Genomic DNA, 26,312 nt, shown 5'->3' with positions numbered 1-26,312 from the left:
GACCTATCTATTTAGTCTCACTCGTTTTGAGGTGAAAGTGCTGAAGTAGTTGTGTTCATTTGTTACTGAGCTTGCTATGCAGTCTCAGTCTATTATTGTCAACAGAAATATAAACAGAAGTTTCAATATTAAAATCATGTTAAAAAATTGAAGTGGGGACCATTCTAGAGGATTGATATCCTGCAGTAGGTCTTCCAATGTTTTACCTTTTATTATCCATTACCTCTTGAACTGTAGAGAATACTTCTAAATTGCTAGCATAAATGTAGGCAATCGCCTATTCTCTAACATTACTTGGCAGCCATGTGAAATGAGAATCAAAGTAAATATTTAAAAAAACTATAACTATGCATTGACTGATACGAACTTTGAGAATATATATATATAAAAAAAGATTAATAAACAGGACAAAAGGTTTATCAATGGTAACTCAGTATTTGATCAAAGCTGACGGTATGGTGAGTGACTGTTGCAGTTAATCTTTCAGAAAGGATTGGCTCTCTGTACAGCATCTAGAATTCACTCCTTGGCCCACCTGACATTTTCTCAGAACGATCCAGAAGCATATACTGGCACATTAAAACTGGAAAACTTGCCATCAGACTGAAAAAGCAAAGAATACAGCAAATAATTTGTCCCACACCTGAAATTTGATCAGACATTATCTAGGCAGCACATCTCAGAGGTCAGAGCCAGAGCTGCAGGGAAAGCCTGTCTCTCTCTGTTAATCATGTAAGTGCCTAAGATTAGTCTCAGTACGTTTCAGCAACACTACCAAAGTTTCTCAAAACTGCAAAGCATTTGCTGAGGAAGACAACTAAACCAGCTTTCTAAAATCCTTTGAACGTGGGGTTAACTAGATGAAAGTAATTTGGACTTTTAAAAAAAGCTTTTAGCAGTATCCAGTTACCAAAATAATTTTTGATTTGGCAATAGTTTGGAAAATGAAGACAAAGAATAATAATAGAGAGCAGGTTTAGTTTAGGTGATATTAGACAGGGTTGTAAGAGAGATCATAACGGTATGAGATACTTGGATCACTTGTAAGTGAAGAGTAAGTTTCTTTACCGTGAGGGTGGTGAGACACTGGCACAGGTTGCCCAGAGCAGCTGTGGGTGCCCCATCCCTGGCAGAGTCCAAGGCCAGGCTGGATGGGGCTGGGAGCAACCTGGTGTAGTGGAAGGTGTCCCTGCCCATGGCAGGGGGTTGGAACTGGATCATCTTTAAGGTCCCTTCTAACCCAAACCATTCTGTGATTCTATGATTGTCAAGAAATAGACCTAGTGGTAAGAACAGTAAATGAAATGTTAGTTCATTGCAGCGAAGTAATGAAAGCAAGCGATAGAACTCTTTCATCTTAGAAGTTCTTACTCCAGTTCAAGTACTTTTTAAGAGAATAGTGTCACTACATGTGAAAAGTCCACCAAATGTCCATATTCAAGACAAAGACCACAAAGTGGTGTGACTAATGCCTTTCGAGTAGTGATTAGAATTAAGGCAAACTGTTAAATAATTTTTTTTTCCCAAAAGAAAATACTTATATTAAAATGTGGTACGTCACATGCATAACTGTTCTTGTTGTGAGCACTGAAGAGAAAATTCAGAGCTCGGTGTCAGACCATAGCATAGGGTGGAGGGTGTAACTTGTAAGGCACTGTACTAGGGCTGGTGTAGCGTCAGTCAGGGCCAGAACTGTCCCTTTTCTACACACCAGACTGAGAGGACCACATCTCTATTTCTGGCTCCTCTTGTGAGCATTGTCCTGTCTGTGAGTACTGAGGGCTGCCGCTTGCAGGTGGTTTGCACAAGCTGAGCCGTGCAGTTCATGCTGTGCATGTGGGCTCCTTCTTCCTTCCCGCTGGGCTTCTGCCCTCCCTTCCAAAGTCCCGTGTTGACTTCATAAGACCTAATGCAGTCTGCCTTGGAAATACTAGGCAGAAAGTATTGCTAACTACAAATATTAAATACATTTCATTGTAAACTGATGCTAGTTTGGTTTTTGTTCATAAGCAGCAGTGGATAAGCATGTGATGTGGGCATTGTCAGTTAAAAGGACAGCTCTGTGTTCAGCTAATCCCTTGCACGTGCTTCTTTGGAAGGACAGTTCTACCATACAACCAAAAGAATTGATCTTCACAGTAAGAAACCTAGCTTATCTTTAGAAGGAAGACACTTTTTTTCTCCATGGCAAATACACTGTGAAGGCAAAGCCAGGAATTCCTTAGGTTCTTCTGCCATCAAAATGACTTTCCTCTTTACTCCAAGATGCTCAGACAGAAGCATACAGAACTGTATTTTGGTGACCAAGAAATAATAATCAGTCAGACTTCTCAGGAGAAACATTATTAGTTTGAAAGAAACCTGGTTTTTGAGTTAGGCCAGTCTGAAGCTTTAGCTACTACAACTTTTTGAACAGTGCAGGCTTGCTGGGAATGACTCATTTTCTAGCCTTCAGTTATCAGATTATTTGCAGATGATGGTACGAAGATGCTGAGTTTTAAGTGACAAGATGCAGCTTGATCATCTTCTTTTTTTCTCCTTTCCATGTTAACTGTGGGTGTAGTTTGGTTGTTTCTCAAGGGCATTTCTTAGGAGAAGGCAGTTTTCTGGGTCAGTCGTTTTCTGGGATAGTTACCATATTTATATCTGAATGAATTTAGTAGAGAAAATAATTTAACTCATTTCTTTCAGGAATCCTTTTGATTCCATATGTTAGACTGTATTTCACTTCATACATATTTATATATATGCATTTATTTCTTACCTATAGTGATCTATTGTGCATAATCTAAATGTGGTAAGGTTAGTGATAGCAAAAATGATAAATAAAGCAGATGGAAAACACTAATCTGTTTTCTATCAAAAACCTGCATGCACATAGAATAAGGAAATAATTTTCTTAATGTTTCTACAAAAAATAGAACCTCTCAAAGTTACCTTTGATATAAAACAGAAAATAAGACAGGTAAAAATAGCTTGTATTTTTGCTTTTCAGAGACATTTTTACTGAGTATTTTGATTAAGAAATATGTTTTTTTTTAAATGAACAACTGTTTCAGTCACAATGTGGAAATATGACAGTAGTGTTGGCAAAAATATTGTTTGATACCTTGCAAATTTCTGAAAAGCAGTCTGAGGGCTATGTTGCATGTTCTATTAGTGCTTTAAAGCTCATTTTACAACATGCGACTTACTGTTCTTGAGTGGAATGAATACGTGAATACAATATTCTTTTAAAAGTGAATAAATACATCATGGGTTATTTCGAATGTTCTTTTTATATATTTCGTAGCAAAAGACACCATCGGAATCGTTCACTGGGCGAGAGAAGAGATCAAATTCACAGTCCTACATTGGACGACCTATTCAGCTAGACAAGATCTTACTGTCCAAGGTTAAAGTGCCTCACACTTTTGTCATCCACTCTTACACACGGCCAACAGTTTGCCAGTACTGTAAGAAGCTTCTCAAAGGGCTTTTTAGACAGGGTTTGCAGTGCAAAGGTAAGTAAACGCCCTTTAGGAACGTAAAAGCTAAGCATAATAATATTATTAAATTTGCATTTGAGTAGTTACTACGTAGTCTTACTCATGATTTCCTCACTAAACTGTCTGGGTGTAGCTACGTGTACAATTATGTTGGATTAAGCTGGAGTCAAAATTACAGTAATTACTGTTCTGCAGGAGCTGGCTGCATGGCTGTTCATTCTTACCCTGTGGTATATCTGCAGTAGCTCACATCTTTTTCATTCAGGTGTAAATTACCTTGTATTTGGCACTAGGTAAGTGTGTGCTCACAGACAGAGTTAACACAAAGGACTGCATTCTTACTTTCATTGTTTTCAATCTAAAGTCTTGTGCTTGAATTGAAGCACGTGCCTAAGTCCTAGCAGTTCAGGGGTTTGGGGGAGTTGGAAGTGAAATAAGATGAGCTTATATGAGAATTTAAAACCACAATCTTTCAGTGTGACTAATGTGCTCTCAAGTGTCGTGGTGTTGTGCCTTAGTAGGTGCTGAAGTGAATCAAGCCCCTTGGATTGCCGCCTAGATTGCTGGTTCACCTTAGCCAACTAGAGTGCCTGTAAATACAAAGCATTCTGCATGCTATGGTGTTAGATAATGTTGGCTAGCATCCAAAGTCCTTAAACTCACCTTCCTTCTATTACAGTAAACAGTAACTGTCACGGAATTAATCAGTATACTTTGTGTTGCTTCTTTGAACTAACACCCTGCAAAATTTTCAAGTTGCATTCATTTAATTTAAGATGTGATTCTGATGTGATTTAACTAAAGCAAAATCTCTGTGAAGGCATTGCCTCTTTCAGTTCATTCTGAATCCCAGTGACATAAGCAAATATTAACCTGAGTTTTTTAAAAAATATTTACCTACAGTTTGGCACTGCTGTACCTCAGTTGGTTTTTGGATCAATCTGAAGCTAAATAATTACAATGACACAGACAACCTTAGTATATTTCTTCCTGCCTGCCTATTTGCTTTTCCAGGTGTGTTAATAAGTTACAGCTCTTAGTTTAAGTCAAATGTGTTCCTAAGCCAAAAGAAAACAGTTAAGATGACATCTGATACAGTGCTACTTACACATGAAAAAAGTAAAGGTATATAAAAACATCTGGAAAATAAGGAAGGTATTGAAGGAACCCTCTGCTGAAAGCTGTCTAGAAGTCACTTTGAGATGTAAAGAACAAACACTTTCTCACTTATATTGGTTGGCTAGGGTTCTGCTGTTTCAATTTTCAGTCACCAGTGTTTGATATCTAGTCAATCTCTTAAACTGCAGTGTTTATACTGCAGCCTGATCGGCTTCTTTCACTGGAAGAGTAGCTCTGGCTTTGCAGCCAAGCACTCAGGTCTCTCCATCACTCCCCTGGATGAGTTGAGCACACACTTTGGCTGCAGCTAGTGCCTTCACCCAGCTGTGGAATGCTTTCCTTTCCCCTCAGGGAAACACGCTTGTAGCATCTTGGTCCTGTCCCGACCACTGGCAGCTGGCATGCAGCCAGGCTAACGAATGCTCTCTGGACACGTTAGCTTTGTATTAGTGACATGTTAGGGCTTGACATTTGTAGGCTGGATAGCAGGAAAAAAAGATAATTGTGTCCCTGAAAAAGAGAAATAATTTTACTGTCCCCCTTTTTTTCTTAACAGACTGTAGGTTCAACTGTCACAAACGCTGTGCTCCTAAAGTGCCAAATAACTGCCTGGGGGAAGTTGCCATTAATGGAGGTAAGTTGCCTTAACAATTGTTTCTGTCATTGTTTGAACCATCAGTTAAATAAAAGAGAAATGGAAAACTGAGACGTGCACAAAGACACGTTTTTCCATTGCTCGGGAGCAGCCTTTCCTCCGCAATATTTCTGTTGCACATTGAAGATGAAGCGTGGAAGGAACCCTACAAGTTGCTCATACACCATCAGCTGGGAGTGTGTGTCTTCCACATGAGTGGCACTGACAGACAAGCTCGGCTGTGCCACACGGGTGGTGGCAGCAGCAAAACAGCCAGTTGATGGTGGCCTGGTGAATGCAGAATGCCATAGTAAAGCAAAAGGCCACACGCGTGAGAAGTTGGCGTTCACCTGTCAGGTACAAGCACAAAACTGCTTTTTCATCTGGGAGGGGAAAAAAGTGTTTCTTTTAGGATAATCTTCCTGGGAAGGAAAAGCATACCTGGGAGAACTGGGAGTGCCCTCCAGGAAAAAATTCCACCTCTTGCCGTTGGTGTAAAGCTCCTCATATCAGTTGCCAGAAATAAAGACTTGCATATCTGCCGATATTCCCACACATGTGCTGTCGGTTCTGTGTCAAGTATAGGAATGTATGGGTAGGCTTGACAGACGGTACTGGAGAAAAAAAGGGTGGTTATAGATGAGTTGTTGATTGCCTTGAAAATGTCACTTTTCTATGTGATAAGGGAATAAGAAACGTGGTGAAGTGTTCAGTTTCTAATGCATATTACCATGTGAAGTTCTCAGCGTAAAACGCTTCTGGGGTTAATAAAGTATTGCTTTATTAAGTACTCTTTATCAAACTTTAAATCAATGATATCTTTTCTAATAATTTCCAAAATTAGCAATGTTAAATTTTTTCATAGTAGTGTGACTGTATTACTACAAAGTTTTTCATTTAATGGCATTTAGTGTAGGCAAAAGTATTTCAGGTGCTGAGTATCCAGCTTGAAACGTGTTAAGGTGCACGATTTTCTGGAAGGTTAATGTTGCACTCCTACTGCATGTCCTCTCTGATGCACCTCAAACTGGACTCTTGGAGTCACTATTATTTTTATTTTTTATTTTTTTAATCTTTACATCATTTATGCCTCACTTAACCATTAACCATTCCATAACATAACTTCCTTCATGGATGCAAAGAATGATGCTTATGGCAGTTTATGGCTTGATTCTCAAATCCAAGAGCTAAACATACACCATGATATGTTAATTCAGTTGATAACAGTATAGAGTTTTACCTGAAATTACAGTCAGAGAAAGTAACTACATCCACTTATAAATGATAATTTTTTTCCTGCATAGGTGCAGTTTTAGAAAGAAGTGCAGAACAGGGTTTGTCAAAAGTGCTAAGAGAAGACAAGAAGGCAAGCCTTGTTTCTGGACAGCTGGGCTAAAAGAACAAAATTTACATTTGTTTCTGAATTACCTCTTGAAGTTCCCTCTTCCCCCCTGAGGCAGCTGTATTTCACCCCTCCAACACACCTCTGTGCCCCCTCCCTGCCTTTGCCCCACAAGCAACACACTGCTGGTGTTGGCTTCACTCCTACACACAAATCTGATGCTGAGCTGATGGGATGTGATGGTTTGGGGAAGAGCTGAGTGAGGAAAGCTTGTGCAAAGCCACTGGGGGTGAAAACACGTACTCCAAGTGTACTCCTTGAAGCTCTCCATCTTAAAATTTATAGAATTTGGCTTTTCCCCACCAAATAATATCCGTAGTATGGTATCCAAAGTGTCAAAGTAGAGCTCTTAATTGTGTGTCCTAAATGACTGGTATAGGATCCTTAGGATTATCAAAGGAAATCTCATTTATATTTTTACAGTAATTTGTTTCACAGTATTTTCAAACTTAATAAATGAAATACAGTATCTGTCACTCTGTCCATCTGCTGTGTGATACATCTTCCCCAAAATAGTAAGTGAAGGAAGAGCTGAAGCAATAGAATTCCGAGTATGGTCTCATTAATAAACACTTTATATACTAAATGTAGGAGGTTATTTTTAACTGATTGTGGGTTTATTAAAAATAGAGATTAAAAAATTGTTGTAGGAGTAGCAAAGAGAGAGCCTTGCACTGTAAAGTGTCATTCATGACTGGATGACTGTTTCTGCTACAGATGAAGTATAATGTGTCTCTTAATGACACATGGGTAACTTATATCCAAATATTTTAAGCCTACTGTACATGGAAACAAACCTTTCAGCTGTGCGCTTCCAACTTGAAGTAAAATGCCATCAACTCTGAACATTTTGCTGTCAGCCAGATCAGTGTGCTTTTTATTTTGGAGTATTGTCTGCATTGACTGTCAAGGACCTTCCTCCACACAATTAGGCAAAAGTTTCTTGGCGAGAATATTTAGTGTCTTCCATGTGGTTTTAACCTTACTTCAAAGCTCTGAAACACTGCAATCATCCCATAAAAAATAGTGCTGTCTTTACTATCTGGCAAGACGGAAGATTTTGACATGTTACATCACAGCCTGTATAGCAGCAGGTTGAGTTTCAACAAAGTGACTTTGTTTTGCTGGTTGGGGGTATTTTTTCAGTTTGGGGTTTTGTTTATTTGGTTTTGTAATGTAAATTCTTAGGTAAATAAGTCTAAATTTTTCTCTTCCTTTCTGTCTTCCAGATAAATCCATTCACAAGCAACAATAGAAAAAAAAGTTATTTCCTACTTTCATCTTGCTTAGACATATCTAATCTGGAAACTGGAAAGTTTAACATAATTTAAATATAAACTGGAAAATACTATTAATACTGTGCTGTAGTCAAATAAGTTAAATCCTAAGTCTTCATATTTTTGCTGTACTATCTCACACTGGGGTTTTTGATGCTTATATAATATTTCTTTCCTGAAGGCAGGGAGCGTTATTTCAGTAGTATGGATTACTGTGCCATGTTGTGCAGCCCCCACAGAGAACACCGGTGAAAAGTAAATAATCTTTTTTTCCCAAAAAATGTGGTTCACATTATAAGCAATTTTCTTGGGAGTTATTTCAATAGTTGATCAACATGTCATCATCATATTACAAAATTCCTAGTTTTGAAATTACTGCTCTTCTAGCATCAGTTTGCAGCTGTAACCTGCCAACAGCCATCAAGCCAGTATACAACATTCAAGCTGTATTGAAAATCTGCCAGAAGATCTCAGCAATAAAGCTCATGAGTATAGAATGTTTGATAGAAGTCCATGGATAAGAAATTCTGGTTTGACTTTGGCATTCTTTAATAGAAAGTTGTATTTTGGTTTGATACATTTCCAGTTTTCTGTAATGATTTACTAAATGACTAGCTACAACCCGTGCTTCACCAGTACACATAGACTAATGACTAACGTTAGAGTTCCGAAGAGAACCTGAGTTTTTCTGAAGCTCAAAATGTGTCAGGATGTTGTGATTGGAGTGTTGTATGTTTTCAGACAATAACGTTGGAAACGATATTCCAGATCTTCTTAGTCCTGGGGCTGAGTCTGATGTGGTCATGGAAGAAGGGAGTGACGACAATGACAGTGAAAGAAACAGTGGTTTTATAGATGACATGGAAGAATCTATAGCTCATGATTCTGAGATGTCAATGACAGGATGCCATAGTGACAATGGGGAAATGCAGGATGCTGATCCAGATCACGATGAGTCTAACAGGATGATCAGGTGAGCTGGGGCGTGAGTGTGCCTTCCATCTTCTTTTGGGTTTATTTATAAGTGTCCTCCCTAGAGCTGAAGGGGGGAATCTACATGGACACTATTCTCACTCATTGAGGGCGGACAGGGCTAGTCATATGTGGTGGTTCTGAAATTGCAATGAGATTGCTCCATGGAATATATGCATTAGGAATTTAAGAGAAGCTTAAAAATTATTGTCAAGTTGAAGTAGCAACTGAAAATTGCACAAGTAATTGTCTTATGAAAATGATGTGAAACTATTTGCACATGAACAGTAAAGAACAATAACTTTTTTATTTTCTACTTTATTTTCCCAAGCATTTTTTTCCTCATAGTGCCGGTACCTGGTCAAAATGAACAAAAACAAACAAACAAACAAAATTAACAAAAATAAAGATACCTAAAAAAATGTGTAAGTGGCGGTGGTATAATCAGCTCTAGATGAGTTATTTGCATTCTTAGATACCTTTAGAAAGAAGGAAAGTTTGGCAAACTTGAAGTAGTAATTTGACGCAAGTTATAAAATAGATTAGAGGTTTGAAATGACTAATCAGGAAGAAAAATAGCAATTGAGTTGTGCAACATACCTCAGAAATGTCTGGAGAGAAGAAAATATTCAGTTATTGGAACTGTACAGAACAGTAGGGGAAAAAGTAGGGATTATTCACTGTCAGGAACCTAAAATTAATTAAGATTCTTTCAGCTGTAATTTCCCTGATGCAAAGGATCTGTACTTTGAAGAATTACAGAATAATTTTCTTTCACAGGTCCCAGTTTGACTTGCAGTTTCCTCTTTTATTTTGCTTACTAGGAGACTGTTTCAGTAACACCTTCCCCTTACATCTCTGTTGGTAACATGCACCTGTTGCACTAATAGAAAGCAGTCAATCCACTTCAACAATACAGTTTTACCTCCTGCAGCAGTGAACAGTTTTTCCTGCTGTCATATTCATCTGCATAGATGCTGTTTATAGACACCTTGTATCATCGGAATGTAAGCCTGTGCTTATATCACAAAATCAGTGTCATACAACATTTTGAATGTCCAAGTTGTATTACATGGATAGCCTTGCAGGTTTCCAAAATATAAATATGCAATTATAACTAATAAAAACACTGATAACCAAGGTATATGTGTTATACTTGAGTTGAGGGACATCTCTGTATTTCCTGTAATACCTTCCCCTGGTTATTTCTAAGGGTAGTCTCCATATCCATGGATTATTCTTAAGTGATCTATAAAAGGCAAATAAAAAAGTATTCCTCTTTCCAGTACAGAATAGAATAGTTAAATAGGAACTGCAACTCCTTTGATCATTTTTAGGCATAAGAGATGTTAAGTCTATGTTAGTCTTAATGAAAGTTCAAGACAGGAACACTTTTTGCATTTTGATTGGAAACTGACAATTCGCAAGATGTTTCTTATTTCCAGGATGCATTACAGTGAAGCAGGGCCATCTGCAGACATCCACAGTCACAACAACTGTGGAAACTTAAGATACTATTCTTCTCTTGGGCAGTTTCTGCCCTTTTTTTGTTGGAGTTGTTGCACCAATGGCTTTGCCAGCACAGCAGAACACATGAGCTGTCTGTGCTGTGTTTTCATGTACAGTGCTGCATCTGGCTTTACAGTTCTACCAGAAATAACTAAGCATTTAGCTTTGGGACTGGAGCAGATTATGAGTCCGTATTCCATGAGACAGAATCTGCTTTAGGAATGGTTAATGCTAAGAGCAAGGAAAGCGGGAAGGTGAGCTTTGGTTAATTCTTACACCTCTCCAACTAGATATTCCAGATTTTATCTGATGGTGCTATCAGGGATGCTGTCAGGTTCCCATGCCTTCCCAGCTTACTGCGTGTCAGCTGAGTCATGGAAAGTTTCAACGTGCGTACCCCAGCGTGCGAGGCAATGGGACTTCACTCTAGGTCTTTGAGGGTAAAATGTGTTAGCTTAAACCTCTTTCTCAGAGAGGTTCCAGCAGATTCTCTGGTGTGCCCTGTCAGGGTGCGCACATCTAGGCAGCTGACACATTTTCTACTCTGTAAACCATCATCACTCCATTTTGTGTTTAAACCCAAGAAAGATCATAGGACAGCAATCTGATGGGCCATTACTTAGGTGATGAGAGATTCAAGATAAAGTGCTGTTGTGAATCATGCATAGCACAGGCCTGAGCTATGGCTCCCACACCCTAACTGGGGCCCTAGTCATCTGCCCATCTTCTTTGCTCACCTTTAGGAATATTTCGGGGAGAGAGACGGGGGCAGAGAGAGCGTGCACGCATGTGTGCGTAATGATTATAAATGCAAACATAGATATCAGGTAGATATAGATATATGTAGAGAGATATATTCTGACTTAAAAGATTTTTTTCTTTGTCCAAAGTTACCTTCTTTTTAAAAGCCTGTATTGATTTCTTCTTAAGCCCTTCAACCAGCAACAATATTCCATTAATGAGAGTGGTACAGTCTGTGAAGCACACAAAAAGGAGAAGTAGCACAGTAATGAAGGAGGGTTGGATGGTTCACTATACAAGCAAGGACTCACTGGTAAGAAATGTTAAAAACTGTCTTACTGTACATACTATATGGTAGTACAGAATCAAGTCCTAAGAATAATTCAGTAATTTACAGTCACTCATGTAAGGCATTTTTTGTAATATTTGTGATGCCTAAAGTCCTGACTTATGTCACAACTGAGAACTGCACTGCTTGTGAAAAACAGGACACAGTTAAAACACACAGAAAATATCTGTATATGTCAGTGACATTATCATAAGCAGCCAAATGTAAAGACATTCTGAAGGAAGTAAAAAATAATGTTAATACCTTAGGGTTTCTGGAAAGTAGCTTTAACTTCCAGCTGCAGTCTTCTAGATGTATTACTGCTAGGTTAATTGAGATTTTTGTAAAAGAGATTTAGCGCAGAAAAAAGTTACTTCCATTCTGACCTGCTAAAACAGGAATAAAGACTTCAGTATGTGGCCTTCTGAAGTGAACTGGGGTGTTGTAACTGGTACAAAGTGAGGTTTAATTATTTTAGCAGCGTACCTGTAGCAAATTGGGCTGAATGTAATGCAGACATTGAAGTGACATTTTAAATTTTTAAAACTCAGACAGTTTGAACAGAGCTGGGTTCTTACTGAAACAACAGAGGGTGGCCCTGTAAATCCTAAACTCTTAAGTCCTCATAAAAACCTTGTTATAGCAAATTAATCTTTATCATTCACAATTCCTCTCTTCAAACTTAAGTGAAACATTTTGGAAGTGATGCTTTTGAGAAATGAACATTTCGTTGATTTACTTGGAAAAAGCTAGAAAGAATTTTCCCTTGTTTTTCATTGCAGAGGAAACGACACTACTGGAGACTGGACAGCAAATGCATTACACTTTTCCAAAATGATACCGGAAGTAAATATTACAAAGTAAGGAATACTTTTCAATCTCTTTTTGTACCATCAGAATATGACTAAATTGCTGAATTAATAGATACTTACTAAAAGTACACTACTAGTATAAATTTGATCTATGTTTGTTTTCATTATAAGCTGTCTGTGTATTTTGCCTTTCACAAACTACTCTCAGATCAGAAAGGACCTGTAAAATACATGTTGTGGAAATGGAAAGGTTTTTTTACAAGGCCAGTTCAGTACTGGTAACAAATTCTGCCAAGAAACTCATCTGACTTTCTGCCATTCATAAGACAAATTCTTTCCAAACAATTGTGTAGAATATGTATAACTTTGATTCTGTCCCTTGGACATTATGCTGTGGTCTTGATTGTAAAAGATTGTTTTAATGCTCATATCCTTTTAGCTGAGGCAGTTAAACTCCTTGGCCATTACTGCAGTAAGTTTTAATAATGGAAAGTATTTTTTTCATATGGCCTCATCTCAGGGAAATATGTCAGTGAAACATACTCTCAGTGTTGTTCAGGGTGAAACAATCAAGTTTATGCCTGTGTGAAAGGTGGATTTGAAATCTTAATTTTGAATAGATTTATTCTGCAAATAATTTATTGCAAATCAATTTTATTCAACAAAGAGCCAATAGGGTTTAATTCTGTAGTGGAGTTCTGTTGATATATGGATGGCCCTGCTCTTTTCTGATGGAACCTCACTGCTCTCTTTGATAAGTTTAATTAAATAATTAAAGTTCTACATGGCCTTGGAAAGAAACATTAAGTATTTTACTATCAACAGCCCTCTGTATCATGGAGTTTCAGGTTACAAGAGCCTTTTTGTTTGCGCGAGAAGCATGTGGTTAAAAGCAACAGCTAATGTCATAGATTAGTTAAATAAAGTTCATACTTTAGATTTACATGTTGACGATATTTTATGTAGAAAGTAAACCATTTTTTTCATTTTAGGAAATCCCATTGTCTGAAATCTTATCTCTGGAACCTGCAAAAACTTTCACTTTGCTGCCTCAAGGAGCCAATCCTCATTGTTTTGAAATAAGCACAGCAAATATAGTCTATTATGTTGGAGAAAACATAGAAAACCTCTCAAGTGTTCCACTGAATAACAGTGTTATCAGCAGTGGTATTGGCATTGATGTGGCACGAATGTGGGAAATGGCAATACAGCACGCCCTGATGCCCGTCATCCCTAAAGGGGCATCAAGTGGGTCAGGACCCAGCCTGCACAGTAAGTTTATTCATTTCAGATAAGTAGAGTCATATCAGAAATGACGTTGCTTAATATTCTGCACACATTGAATGGAAGTATTGCACAGCTAGTAAAGGCTATTCTGTCATGCTGTCATAGCTGATCACCTGTCTGCCTATTATTTTAAGCACCACAGTTTCTCATCCATGTGTTTCCAGTTTATACTAGGACATCTGGATTAATATATAAGATGCAGACTTGTTACCGAGCAAACAGTTGTTACGTTAGTAAGACATCTCAATCCACATTTGTTTTGCTGATGTGAGTAATTGCCTCCTTGTGCAGAGGCATGAAGTTTTCTGAGCTCCAGTTGGGAGCTGATTGTTCCCATCATGCCGTAATTTATGTTTCTAGCTGTCTGCAGAAGCAGATCTTCACTCTTTAGGTCACTGCAGCATAGATGGTAGACACCCTTTCACCACATTTGGCTGTACAAGTGCCACAAATGTCCCATGCCGAGATGAAACGAGCTCAAATGTGACTAACAGCTGTTCTAGGCACAAGGCGTAGGTATTACCCAGGACCTAAAGGACTGGATGTATCTTTGCTTCCAATTTACATACTTCTGGGTAATTCTGTAGCAAAGATGACAGCTTATGTAAATGAAAAGTGAAACTTGTTTAAATCTAGCTCAGATACCGATAACAAAGTAGCAGAGAGCAAACAGTTCCCCACTACTAGGCATGTGCTGTGTGGTTGCTCTGCTACTTGTCCTCAGCCTAGTCAACATAAAGCAGATTTGGATATGTCTACAAAATTTGGATTAGGCCTTTTGTTGCAGTATACACCCGTTTTAGCACTTGACATCTGGATGCTGTTAATGCAGTGTGAAAGGCTAATGAGACTGCAAGCCCTTCAGAAACCAAGTAATACAACAGGCAGTGGCATTACATCTCCAGGCACAACAGTTTACATATCAGATTAGATCAGCAACATTCTTTGCTTTCTCGACTGGGTTCCTGCATAAAATAGTGTCAAATTCTGGATGTCATTTCAATCAGGCTAGTTGCCTAGTGCCCCTGGTTTGAGCCTAGCATAGCTAAATAAATCACCTAAAATGCTGGACTGGGAATGACAGCTGTCTTCTCTCCCTCTTGGGGAGTTGGAAAATTTTCTTTACAACTTTTTAGTTATCTTCAGGGGGGTTTTTTTGGTGAAAATTAAGGTCATCTGAGACTTTTAGAATAAATTCCTGTGGGAAATGAGAATGACAGCAACTTTCTGTCTTGTGCTGAAAGTGTAAGAATTGTCCATGTTTTTGTCCGTGCTTTTTTCCATGTAAAGACAAAGCAGTGCATACATTCAAAAATGAATTGGCAATGATAAAAAGCCTCTACTTAACTGAAACTTTCCATTCCCAAACCAGTCTATTCCTAAGGAAATGACAAGAAAATAAGCCATACGGGGCAGAAGTTAGTTGTGCTACTTACTGCAACTAGGAGAGGTGCTGGTGGGTAGTAGCGAGTGTCTTCAGTGTGCAACAGAGGCTTTATAGTAGAGGACAATGGTTCTGATGAGACTGAAATCCATACTAAGAAAATGAAAAGTCAGCACAGGGTTCTGGGCAGAGGTAGGAGACAGAAGGCAACATCCTAGCTCTGAATTTGTAGAGGTTAGATGTGATGTTTGTTGTATTAAAGCACAAGTGCAAGGTTTTGTTTCCATTATCTGTTTTAATAGTGTCTCTGCCCAGTTGAAATGTATGTTATTTTTAACGGTATGCAGACCAACGTGAGTGCATATTGGCCTTCATCTGAATAGCATCAAATACATTGTAGGTGATGCTATAAATAAAAATTCCTATTAAATCCACTAATAAAAAGTGTACTCTAGTTGCGGTTATGTTACTTGCATGAAGTGTAAAGCCCCAAAATAGAATTGAAGAAAACAGTAAGAAGCTTATAAATGGGAATTACAAGATTCTGCTATCAAAAAATTAATAATTAAATGTATAATTCTATTCTTTTCCAGACATTGCAGAACTGTTGCTCCAGTCACATATTTGTGGGCTGATGTAATTTTATATTGGATGGTAGATGAACCAGCTGACCTAATTGGTCCAATTTCTAGAGCTGTCAGTAGATATTGATGTAATGTAGATGTCATTTCCTATTACTACATGTTTGAACTGAAAGCACAGCAATCTAAAGTATATTTTACTTTCTTCCCCAGGGGATATATCCATCAGTATTTCTGTGTCAAACTGCCAAGTTCAAGAAAATGTGGTGAGTGTTCTCTGGATGCTGGGGCTAGACCTGCTATGGTTAAGCTTGCAAAGTCATTGATCTGTTTTGCAAAGAGGAATGTTAGATCATCAGCAATTTTTCGCTTACTCTGTAGAAATTAACAATCAGCTTTGCTAACTTTTGAGAAGAATCATCTTTGTGGCACCTTTTCTTGAGATGCAAGAATTACACATGGGTAATTTCACTTAACACAGAATTTAACTATGAATCATTGCAGGGTGGTATTTTCTAAAAGGAAAAGTGAGCCATAGAAGTTATTAGATCATGGCATTTGTCAGCTGAACTTCGTAAAGCTAATCACAAGCTTTCATAAATATACAGTTTCCTGTCATCACTGAGAGATCAGATATTCTCTGTTGTACAAAGATGAAAAACTATCCAAAGGAAGAGTTACGTATGTTGTTACTTCCATACATAAAGAATTATCATTTCTTTTACGCTAGGACTGTTAAGACACAGGACATGTGGTCAAGGTAAATAGTCACACTGCTGATTTTCTGTTTCATGGGCAGTGGAAATAAATAGGACTCCCTGCAGCCAAGTGAAGCTCTGGGGCAGCTCTGGTGTTTGCCAGAAAAAGATTGCCTGCTAGGGATGTGTCCATTTGTTTCCTAAGAAGAAGCAAGACAGCCTTTATTAGTAACTCCTTGGCATTCTTTTAGTCTTCATTGCATGTGTTGCTGGTTAAATATCAGGAAAGTGAAGCTGAGCTCTGAGATTTGAGGTTGAGTCTCCAAATGAATCTACTAACAGCTTGTGCTTTAGCCTGTGTTCAGGCAATAACAAACAGTGAGATGTGAGACTCCCTCTCTGGCACGGATGGAATATTTCACCCTTCTCAGTGGACCAACACAAAAAGCTGAAGCCCAGAACTGATGATACTCAGAAAACTTTCCATAAACTAAGAAACCACTTACATTTCCATGGCTGACATGAGCCATGTCAGTATTTTGAATTTGTAATTTCTTCTTTTTCATAAAACCCAGAGGTAATTCCTAGATCTGGGATCCTGGGAGATCTGGGTAGAATGTTGCTAACAAGACCTTCTTTATTTCCATATGTACTTTTGTCTTCAGAGTTCACAAAGTTCAAGTATAATGCTGCATGCTGTGGGCTACTTGCCTAGAAGGTGGCTGTGGCTGAAAACTACTGAAGGTTCAGCAGCTTTTACAGCCCGTTAGTGTGGCTTTTAAGAAAACCTGCATGAACGTTTTTGGTAGATAATATATTTTGAAATGTACTATACTAAATGTATGCTACTTCCCGCTAGAAAAATCAAACTAAATACAAATTTTGTTTCCGTATCTCAGGGCTTAATATTTGTTATGTCTTCATAAACAGGACATTAGCACTGTATACCAGATCTTCCCAGATGAGGTGTTGGGATCAGGACAGTTTGGAATTGTTTATGGAGGTAAGGCTTTGGTGTGTTGTACAATTATACTTAAGATCTTAAAATAGAAAATTTCTTGAATGGTGAAAGTATTTGGATTCTGAAATGTTTTGTTTCGGAAACTAGCTGCTCATTGTTTTATATAAGCAGTATTCATTGAACAATGAAACTTTTTTGTTGACAAAGTCTTTTTGTAATTTGAAGTTTTCTACCCCATAGTGGGTCAGTGTGTATTAATAACTTCATATTCTCTAATAAATTCCAGTAAAGAAAACCCTGAAGTGCAGAAAACTGTTCTTTTAGAGAATTATAATGGAAAAAAACATTTTTTTTTCCAAAAATCTCTTCTTCCTGCTTTTTTTTTGGCATGTTTTTGTGAGATTTCTTTGCTTTATTTTTACATAGTTAGAATTGTTTCTCTTTTTCATTTTCTTATCCATCTTTCCTCTCTTTTTCCTCCTTTGTCTGAGCAGTTTTTTGGGGTGTATTGAGGTACAGCTGTTGTTTGAGATCGTGTGAAGTGAGACCTAACAACAAATTTCTCACTGAAAAATCTCTGTGGCCCTCTGATAAACCTGGGACATGCACTTACCTGCCTAAAGGCAATCACTTCTTTTATTATTTACTAGTCTGGAGCTACTACCAAATAAGCCTGCAATCTGCCAGCTGCAGAGAATGCAGCTTGAGTATATGAACATATATAGAGTATGTGAGCATATATGTAGCTGTGTGAGAAAGTTAACCTTGCATGTATATTGTTGAAATGCAGAGCTGACTTTCTCATACGCATATGTTTCTTACGTGTTTAAACAGCTTTGTCAGGTGATGAAGAAAAGTTCTCTTGTCAAAGGGTAGAAAGAAGGGAAATGAGAGTAAATTCTTAGTGATTGAATTTGCTGCAAAAGTGCTCTGAGGATTACTTGGTTGTGGCCATTTGTACAACCCAGTGAAAGTGGAACACTTTTAATCACGTTAATTCATAGAGGCCTTTTCTTTTTTTAATGCAGGAAAGCATCGCAAAACAGGAAGAGACGTTGCCATTAAAATAATTGACAAACTAAGGTTTCCAACTAAACAGGAAAGTCAACTTCGTAATGAAGTTGCGATTTTACAGGTATTTTTCTGTTCTTTTTTACTGTATTAACTTCATTTATGCATTCTATAAATACCAGATAATATAATTATTTTAATTGTTAATCACTAGTATTTTTGCAAAAACAGTGGTATTTTCGCTGCTTAACCTGTATAAACAGCCAAGACCAAATGTATTGGCAGTGTCATGCTAGGAATTAAAGTTTCTGCAGTTTTAAGCACCAGACACAATAAGGGAAATGTATGTTTGTTACACTAGTTGGAAATTAATTAATTCTCCTGTACTGTCCCTAGGCATTTCATGCCTATTGCCTACAGGTTAGGCACACACTTTAAATTATGAAATACTGAAACACTGTCTGCTTTAGGGGGGTCTGAAGACTGTCTATGTAATGATAAAACCTAATGATCATGTTGGGAAATCTGGTGCTATATTTATCTTTAATAGAATCTTCATCATCCTGGGGTTGTAAATCTGGAGTGTATGTTTGAGACGCCAGAAAGAGTGTTTGTTGTTATGGAAAAACTCCATGGAGACATGCTGGAGATGATCTTATCAAGTGAAAAGGGCAGATTGCCAGAGAGAATAACAAAGTTTTTAATTACTCAGGTAAGAAATTAATTATAGACCCAGAAAGAGATTTGAGGTCAATTATTATCACTGTTTCTTATATTTTGCTTTTGGCATAATTTACCTTTTGATTCATGAAAGCCTGAATTGTAGTATCGGGGATGGTAAGACAGCTTTGTGTCTATTAAGAGGACCTAGAACTAGACACATGTAAAGCTGTCTGGCTGCTGAATGGCAGGGCCATCGAACTACAGTTTCTCATCTGTCACAGCACTCTCCAAACTAGTCGGCTGCAACAAAGTCTTTTACCATCTCATACCAACACACCCTTCATGTCAGTCCCTCCGCTGCCTTCTCCTCGTCTCTCCTCACCCAGGGCACGTGCTCTCTCTCTCTTCTCTCTCTCTTCTCTCTGCTTCTTCCTCCCCTCTCTTCCTCGGCTGCCCAACCTCTTCACAGAACAGCCACAGCTGCACCTTATCTACATCGGCCAACCCACCGCCCCTGAAGCCAGCCCACAGCTGTACATTATCAATGATAATTAACCCAGCTTCATTCCTCTACACTCATATGCTTGAAAAATTAAGCAAAGAAAAGGATGCAGATCACTAACAACAAACTGTACAAGACCTAAGAAATTTGAGCCTCTTGAACGGCCCTGTGCCGAGCCATTGCAGTTCGTACTGTGCACTTTTGTGTGTGTTTCCCATGCTGAGATTGGATCTCAGAACTACTTGTGATTACGTGAGTCTGGTTTCCTGTATGGCTTTCTGTTAACAGTGTGATCTGGGGATTATTTTTTTTTTATTCTACCTGTTGCTATATTATCATACTGCTGCTTTGGCTGCCCATAATACTGGTTTAAATTTAGATACGCAATTGAGTAGTGAGCCACCTCAGAGTTAGAGCAGCCTGTGTTTCAGCAGTCAGGGAAAAGAAAGGAGCAAGAACAACAGTGTTACGGTGGGAGTTCATTATTTGGGGTAGAACATAGGAGGTTCCTGGTTTTCAGACAGTCATGGGCAAAACTGCCACCAGCATGTCTGATTTCTTGCCTTCCCAGGTTAATTCAGCCTCCTCACCATTCCCTGCTCTAAAATAGTGGGAAATTCTGCCAGCCCCTGACCAGGCGCAAGGAATGGAGTTTAAAGCCGCAGGAATAGGATGGATATCTGTTACACACTGTTGCCATATTTTTTTGTGCGTAATGAAATAGAAATACATGCAACATTCCCTATGCTTTCTTTCCTCAAGAAAAAGCTTAATTTTAATTAGTACTATTTCTGTGAAATTTTTTGAGTGAATTTAGATGCGGAAGGTTATTTTGCAAATGTTTCTGCATCCAAATATATCACACCAAAAAAAGTAAACAAGTACTTAGAACCCAGTTTTTAAAAATGTTTAGAATATAAAGTCTTTGGGGAGGGAAAAATTATATTCCATGCAGTGAAACATCAAGAAAACTTGAGGCACAGCAAATAATAGCTGAAATTTTTACTTTTTTTTTTTCCATTGTAGACATTCTTGTAAAAGGTACATTCTTGTTGTATTGTTTCTCCCTACACCAAGCCTTGCTTTTCTGATCACTGATATTGTCCAAACAGTATAAAACAATCCAAAAAAAGGTATAGCATTTAAAACTGAATTTCTTTCTGATTTATTTCTTCACAGATCCTTGTTGCTTTAAGACATCTTCATTTCAAAAATATTGTTCATTGTGACCTCAAGCCAGAAAATGTGTTATTGGCATCAGCTGATCCTTTCCCACAGGCAAGTAGCCCTTTCTTAAGATAAATTGTTCACATGAAGAATGTCAGCAGTGATTATTTTATGACCAAACAAAAAAGATTAGTGACCTGTCTGTATCTCCTTCAGAAACTACACAGAATTTTTAGATATGAAAAAAACCTGTTCACTTACTCAAAAAAATTTCCAAAGATGACATATCTGAAAATCCTTGTCTCTTGTCATTTGCCTGAAATAATTCAACTAGATTTTCAAGTGTGATGTAACTACTTCTGCGATTGTCTCTAATTTGCTCACCACTACAGGACAAGTTACTTTTCTGCTTGATTTGGTCCAGATAAGTGACAATTTGCAAGCAGTGACTGGAAAGACACTTATTTTTCTGAAAGTTAGGGTAGAGCTCCTGAAGAATTTTTAGCTTTTTAGTTTTATGAATTTAAATACCAGCTAGATTACAGAACATTTAAACATACTTTCTGGTCATTGTTGTATTTCTCATTAAAAGGTATTTGTAAGTTCCTATTAGCTTTGATCTGCAGAGTTCATCTATAATCTCCTTCAACTGTCCATATTCAAAAGCAGCACTATTGATAATTTGTAAATAATATCAATAATTGGAAAGGAAGGATCTATACCGAGGCCTTAAGTGAGAATTTTTAAGCAGCTACATCTGAAGAAATCAGACAAGTTTGCAGAAGGGCAGGGTGTAACTAGGTCCACAATAAAATAGAAGTGGAAGTTCAAGCTAAATTTTGTCGACTTGCTTGATTTAGGAAAAAAACATAGGTAAACCAATTTTTCTGTTTGCTGTGTTCTTATGCTATGAATGAATAAGTATTTATATTTCTAATTTCACCAGAGCCTGAGCTATTAGGCCTATCTAAACCCATATTTCTTTCACTCTAAGCTGTCCTGTGTTACTGGTTTTACTGTGATTTATTCATGGAGTGAAGGAATAAAGGAGGTGAAATGGACTGGTAGTCTGGTCTGATGTCTTGGTGGAATAAGGGTATTCCTCTCAAAGAGGAGTTTAAAAAAACAATATCCTTGAAGGAACAGTAGAGATGCATCTTGCAACTAAACCATGATAAAAGTTCCTCAGCTACATGTATGATAATAAAAATAATGTCTGTTTTACTGTAGCATTTTTCTTTAAACAGGTAAAACTTTGTGATTTTGGCTTTGCCCGAATCATTGGAGAGAAATCATTTAGGCGTTCAGTTGTAGGAACACCAGCCTACCTTGCTCCAGAAGTGCTGAGAAACAAAGGCTATAACAGATCTCTGGACATGTGGTCTGTGGGTGTCATCATTTACGTAAGCCTCAGTGGTACCTTTCCATTCAATGAAGACGAAGACATACATGACCAAATCCAGAATGCCGCTTTCATGTATCCACCCAATCCATGGAAAGAAATTTCTCATGAAGGTAATACCTATTTGGGGCTGGTTTTATATAAATGTTAAACGCGAGTACTTGAATTTTGCTTTTGTATTTCACACACACCCACACACCCTGTACATACCACTGGGAAAAAAAAGATTTGAAATTTCAAGGTACCATCTCTGTTCTGTGCAATCAGCTGCTTTAGGTGTTACCTGCAAGGCATGTAGACTCCATATGGCATGATCCTCTGGTATGGGAACTCTCCAGGAGGTGTTGAAGGAGGCCCATAGCCACCTACAGATGGGGCTGCTGTAGAATTTTGTGGGGAACCTCTGCTGCTGGAACCAGTGTTTCTTATATTCACTTCTGTACCTCTTCTTTCAGCTCTAGTGCTCTGCGGTCTTTTTCTCATTTTCCTTGTGCCAGTAATTGAGTTTCCATTCAGTAGGATGCTGTACCCTGATAGTCTTGCTGTAGAGAAGATAAAAAAGTTTGAACAATTCCAAGCAGATGAGGTTTCAAGAACAGTGTGAGAAAGTGTAACAGAAGAATCTTTCTGGGGGGGGGGGAGGCTTGGAGGTAACCAATGAGACTTTTGAAACTAGAGTTCTGGTCAATGGCATCAAAGACTTTTGATAATAAAAGAACAATGTGAATAATTCACTATGAACATTTTTAAAGAAGGTAAATTAAAGATGTCTCTAAATGCAACCAAGTAGGGCACTTAATAAATATATCAGTTCTGGTTTCACAAATGTTTTCTTATACATAGCATTTTCAGGCCACTTGATTTTCTTTGGGAATTTGTGTTTTCTTCTGCTTCGTAAGTCTTAAATCAAAGGAAACATTATAAACAACAAATTCTTATCTTTTTTTTTTTCTGAATTTGAATGTGTACCAAATTGAATTAATATATTAGCATTTACAGTTTCCATTATTTACAGTATAGTTTTTCTGGGTTTCAGGTGACATGTTTAACTTACACATTAAGTGTAGCTTAGAGGATTGTGCCTGCTGCTTAGGATAAGATATATTCTAGCCAAGGATAAGATGTATTCTAGCCATGTGAGATTCTCAGCTGAAAAATGCTTTGAGAGCATTGTCTTTTGTTTTATCTCGGTGGCAGATGAAGTTTGATGAGATCTGTTGCAGGGAGAGGCGGAACTATAAATCTGCACAATTACACACTGAAGTCCTCCTGAACTTCCACACACTTCTGATATGTAAGCTGACAGAATCTATTGGCAGCAATGCCTTATCTGGCGCTAGAGACAAGCAAACAGCAATCAACACAGGAGAGGCTGCAAGAAATTGTCTCCCACAAGTTTCTACCGTGGTAGACAGAAGATCAATTTCTGCATTCAGAGGTGAAGATTCAGTAGAGTACCTACAGAAAAAGCACCTACTGGGGTGTTGTATCTCCTTTTAGAGAATCACAGCCTTCATTAAGAGTTAATGCATACCAGGCTGCAAGCGTGCAGAAAGGAGGGAAAGAACACACTTTAACAAATCACTAAATGAAAATCTGCTTATACATTGTCATGTTATTCTGTATTTTGAATTGCTAGCTGATGAGCCACTCTGTTGTGCTAAACAAAAACCTGGAAAAAATCTGAACAAATCCATGATGTTTTAACACAGGGACTTGGAGTCTAGATCTCTGTTCAGGTATTACTTGATAATGCTGAATTTTAGAGCTCAGAGTTGGACTCAGATTCCACATTACCTGGGCAAAATAAAGGAACCATGTTCTGTCAGCTACCTTGGTGCAGAGCCCTGCGCAGGTCACGGGAGGGCAGGTTGGTGGGCCCGCTGGCTCCGTCCAGTTCCTGTGATCTGTGACCCTACAGCGTGGTTAAAATGCAAATCAGTGTGGACCCGCTGTCCTAACACATCGAGTCTGGATTACAGTTCTGAACAGTGAACAGTGCCATGATAGCTGATGCTACAAATGATTGAAGCATTAGGGGGGAAAACACAGATAATTTTAAAGATATTATGAAGTTGCTTACTCAATATTGCAAATAAAAACAATTTGAAAAGGTACGTGTAGTTAAATGTAAACTATGGTAACACGAAGCTCATTTTAAGATAAAGTACACTGGGGCTCATAAATTTCTCTACACTTAGATGCTACAAATCTATAAAATTCAGAGTAGAATTAGTTTCAATCCCAGCAGGTTACATTTATGCACTTGGAAGTCTTCATTTAGCTTGTCATATGCTCTTCCAGCTTCTGAAACAGGTTAAGCTAATGAATTGGGTGTTTGCATTCCATATCTTTTCCATTATTCTGTTTGTCAATTATACTTAAACATTGAACATTTTTCAACAGAAGTTTTAACAAAAGTGACTGACCACTTTTTATATTTTTTTCATATTCATATAGATACAGAAACAACCCATAATAGATTTAAAGGCATAAGAGATTTCTTTAACTGTTTCCTGGAATTTGTATTGTAGCAATAATTCTCCCAAGAGGACAGCAATTATCATCAATTAGTTCTTCCACTGAAGCTTGTAAGAGGGTTAGATCACAGTGTGGAATGTCATGCTGCCACAGAATCTGGCAGGGTCTTTGTAAATAAATATTGATCAGCCTCTCTTTCAAGCTGGTATGATTGAAATTGCTATTTCTCTTGAAGGATCTACAAGACATATTTTCTTGCAAGAACAATTATTCTTTGTTTGAAAATTAAAACAGAATTCTTTAAGTGATTTTCACTTGTAAGAAAGAAAAAAAAAAAAGAAGATCCAGCAGTTAGTCCAATTTAATTACTGACATTTGAAAACTCGCGCAACTGTTTAAGAGAACTTTAACACATAATAAACACCCACAGTCTCCACAGAAGCACTGCCATAGCATTAAAAAATTGAAACCAAAATTGTTTAGACAAGCACTGCTGCAATAGATAAAATAATTGCAAAATAAATATTATTTTTAACACAGGTAAGAAAGATCTTTTTAAAGTGTTATGCTGTGTGAATTTGAAAACTAGGAGCCATTTGTCAAAAGGTTAGCATAAGTAAAACTAATGTAAATATTCTTCTTTCTTTCTCCAGTACTTACTGCTCTCTTCTCGTATGTCCAAAAGGCAGTGCTGGGCCCAAGCGCTCTTTAACAGCAGACTCTATGAATTGTACATTACAGCTAGATTTTAAAAGTGGTACCTTCATCAAGAGACTGTATTAAATGCTTCAGTAGGAGCAGGCAGAAACTGAGAATTCAGTGAACTTAGAAGAGCTAGTCTACCATCTAAGATAATCAATATTAACTCTTGATTTATGCATGCCAATAAAAATGTTCAGGTTCTCTGGCCATATAAAATGTACTGTGCGTGACTGTTTCTTCTTTTTTTACTGCTGAAGTATGTCAGTTGCTATGAATGTTCATAATATGATAATCCTAGAAACACTGTTGTAGAACAGTGAGTAGTAGTAGAAGCAACGACATACCAATTTGAGCTTAAAAAAAGAAAAAGAAATGTTTATTCAAACCTATTGCTGTCTATATCAGTCCTGCTTGATGCACAAACCAAGTGATGGCAGGTAAGACAGACACCCTGAAACAATAGATGGGATGAGGGGGTGTCGGTTTGTGACTGTACCAGGTTAGGATCACCAACCTAGGCAACATGAGCTAGCTGCTTCTTAAACCGCAAGAACTCATTTGCTTCAAATTTTGTGTATGTACTTTAGTGGAAATGTAAATGTTTCGAAAGTTGTGGGGTTTTTACGTTGTTAGGCGGTTTTCAGTTTAGAGTAAGGGAAGTGATCATCAGCCAAGTGTATTGCCAGTGCCTGTGCAACAACAGCTTTATTAAAGGGCCTATGATTTCTTGCAGAATAGCTTATCAAAGCAATGTTAGGAATTTTTGCCTGCCTATTGCAAAAATCAACACTGAGGAAAGCAGAACAGTACTCAGACCTTTTGTTTCTTGCTTATGACTATTACTGTGGCTCAGAAAGCCAAACTGGATGTAAAACTTCTTGCAGCTGTAGTTATTTCAGCACTCTTTTCAGACCAATACTCACATAAAAATTTTAAGAATAGCTGAGCTTATTTATTGTCATGTTTACTTCTATTTTTACCATAAACAGAGAGAACTTAAAAGCTCAGATATTTTACTTTTTAGTAAAATCAGGTATTTCTTTGCATGTAATGGGTAGTTAACAAATTATAGTGAATGATGCTGTCTTTATCACCACTTTGGATTTAGTGCTCAGTAGATGCTTTTTCTGATATTGCCAAGCAACAGCATGTTAATCTCTAAGCTGGAATGCGAAGGGTAGCAAAATTTTA

At 37.8% G+C, this 26,312-nt stretch overlaps 1 protein-coding gene across 5 annotated transcripts in view; it reads left to right on the top strand.

The window, feature by feature from the left end:
* Positions 1–26,312, top strand: part of PRKD1 (protein kinase D1) — a 144,674-nt gene that overhangs the window by 107,930 nt on the left and 10,432 nt on the right. For 3 of the 5 annotated variants that reach the window (XM_040601453.1, XM_040601452.1, XM_040601456.1), the window contains 12 exons: positions 3,293–3,503; positions 5,164–5,241; positions 8,662–8,893; positions 11,332–11,455; positions 12,253–12,330; positions 13,275–13,554; positions 15,748–15,800; positions 17,163–17,235; positions 18,222–18,328; positions 18,755–18,916; positions 20,549–20,647; positions 21,784–22,051. In XM_040601453.1, coding sequence (XP_040457387.1) covers positions 3,293–3,503; positions 5,164–5,241; positions 8,662–8,893; positions 11,332–11,455; positions 12,253–12,330; positions 13,275–13,554; positions 15,748–15,800; positions 17,163–17,235; positions 18,222–18,328; positions 18,755–18,916; positions 20,549–20,647; positions 21,784–22,051 — 1,765 coding nt within the window. The remainder of the gene's footprint in view (positions 1–3,292; positions 3,504–5,163; positions 5,242–8,661; positions 8,894–11,331; positions 11,456–12,252; positions 12,331–13,274; positions 13,555–15,747; positions 15,801–17,162; positions 17,236–18,221; positions 18,329–18,754; positions 18,917–20,548; positions 20,648–21,783; positions 22,052–26,312) is intronic. The other 2 variants (XM_040601455.1, XM_040601454.1) reach the window with 1 other exon arrangement.

The sequence above is a fragment of the Falco naumanni genome, chromosome 7, assembly GCF_017639655.2.
Source record: "Falco naumanni isolate bFalNau1 chromosome 7, bFalNau1.pat, whole genome shotgun sequence".
Lineage (NCBI taxonomy): Eukaryota > Metazoa > Chordata > Aves > Falconiformes > Falconidae > Falco > Falco naumanni.
This window is presented reverse-complemented; position numbering and strand designations above follow the sequence as displayed.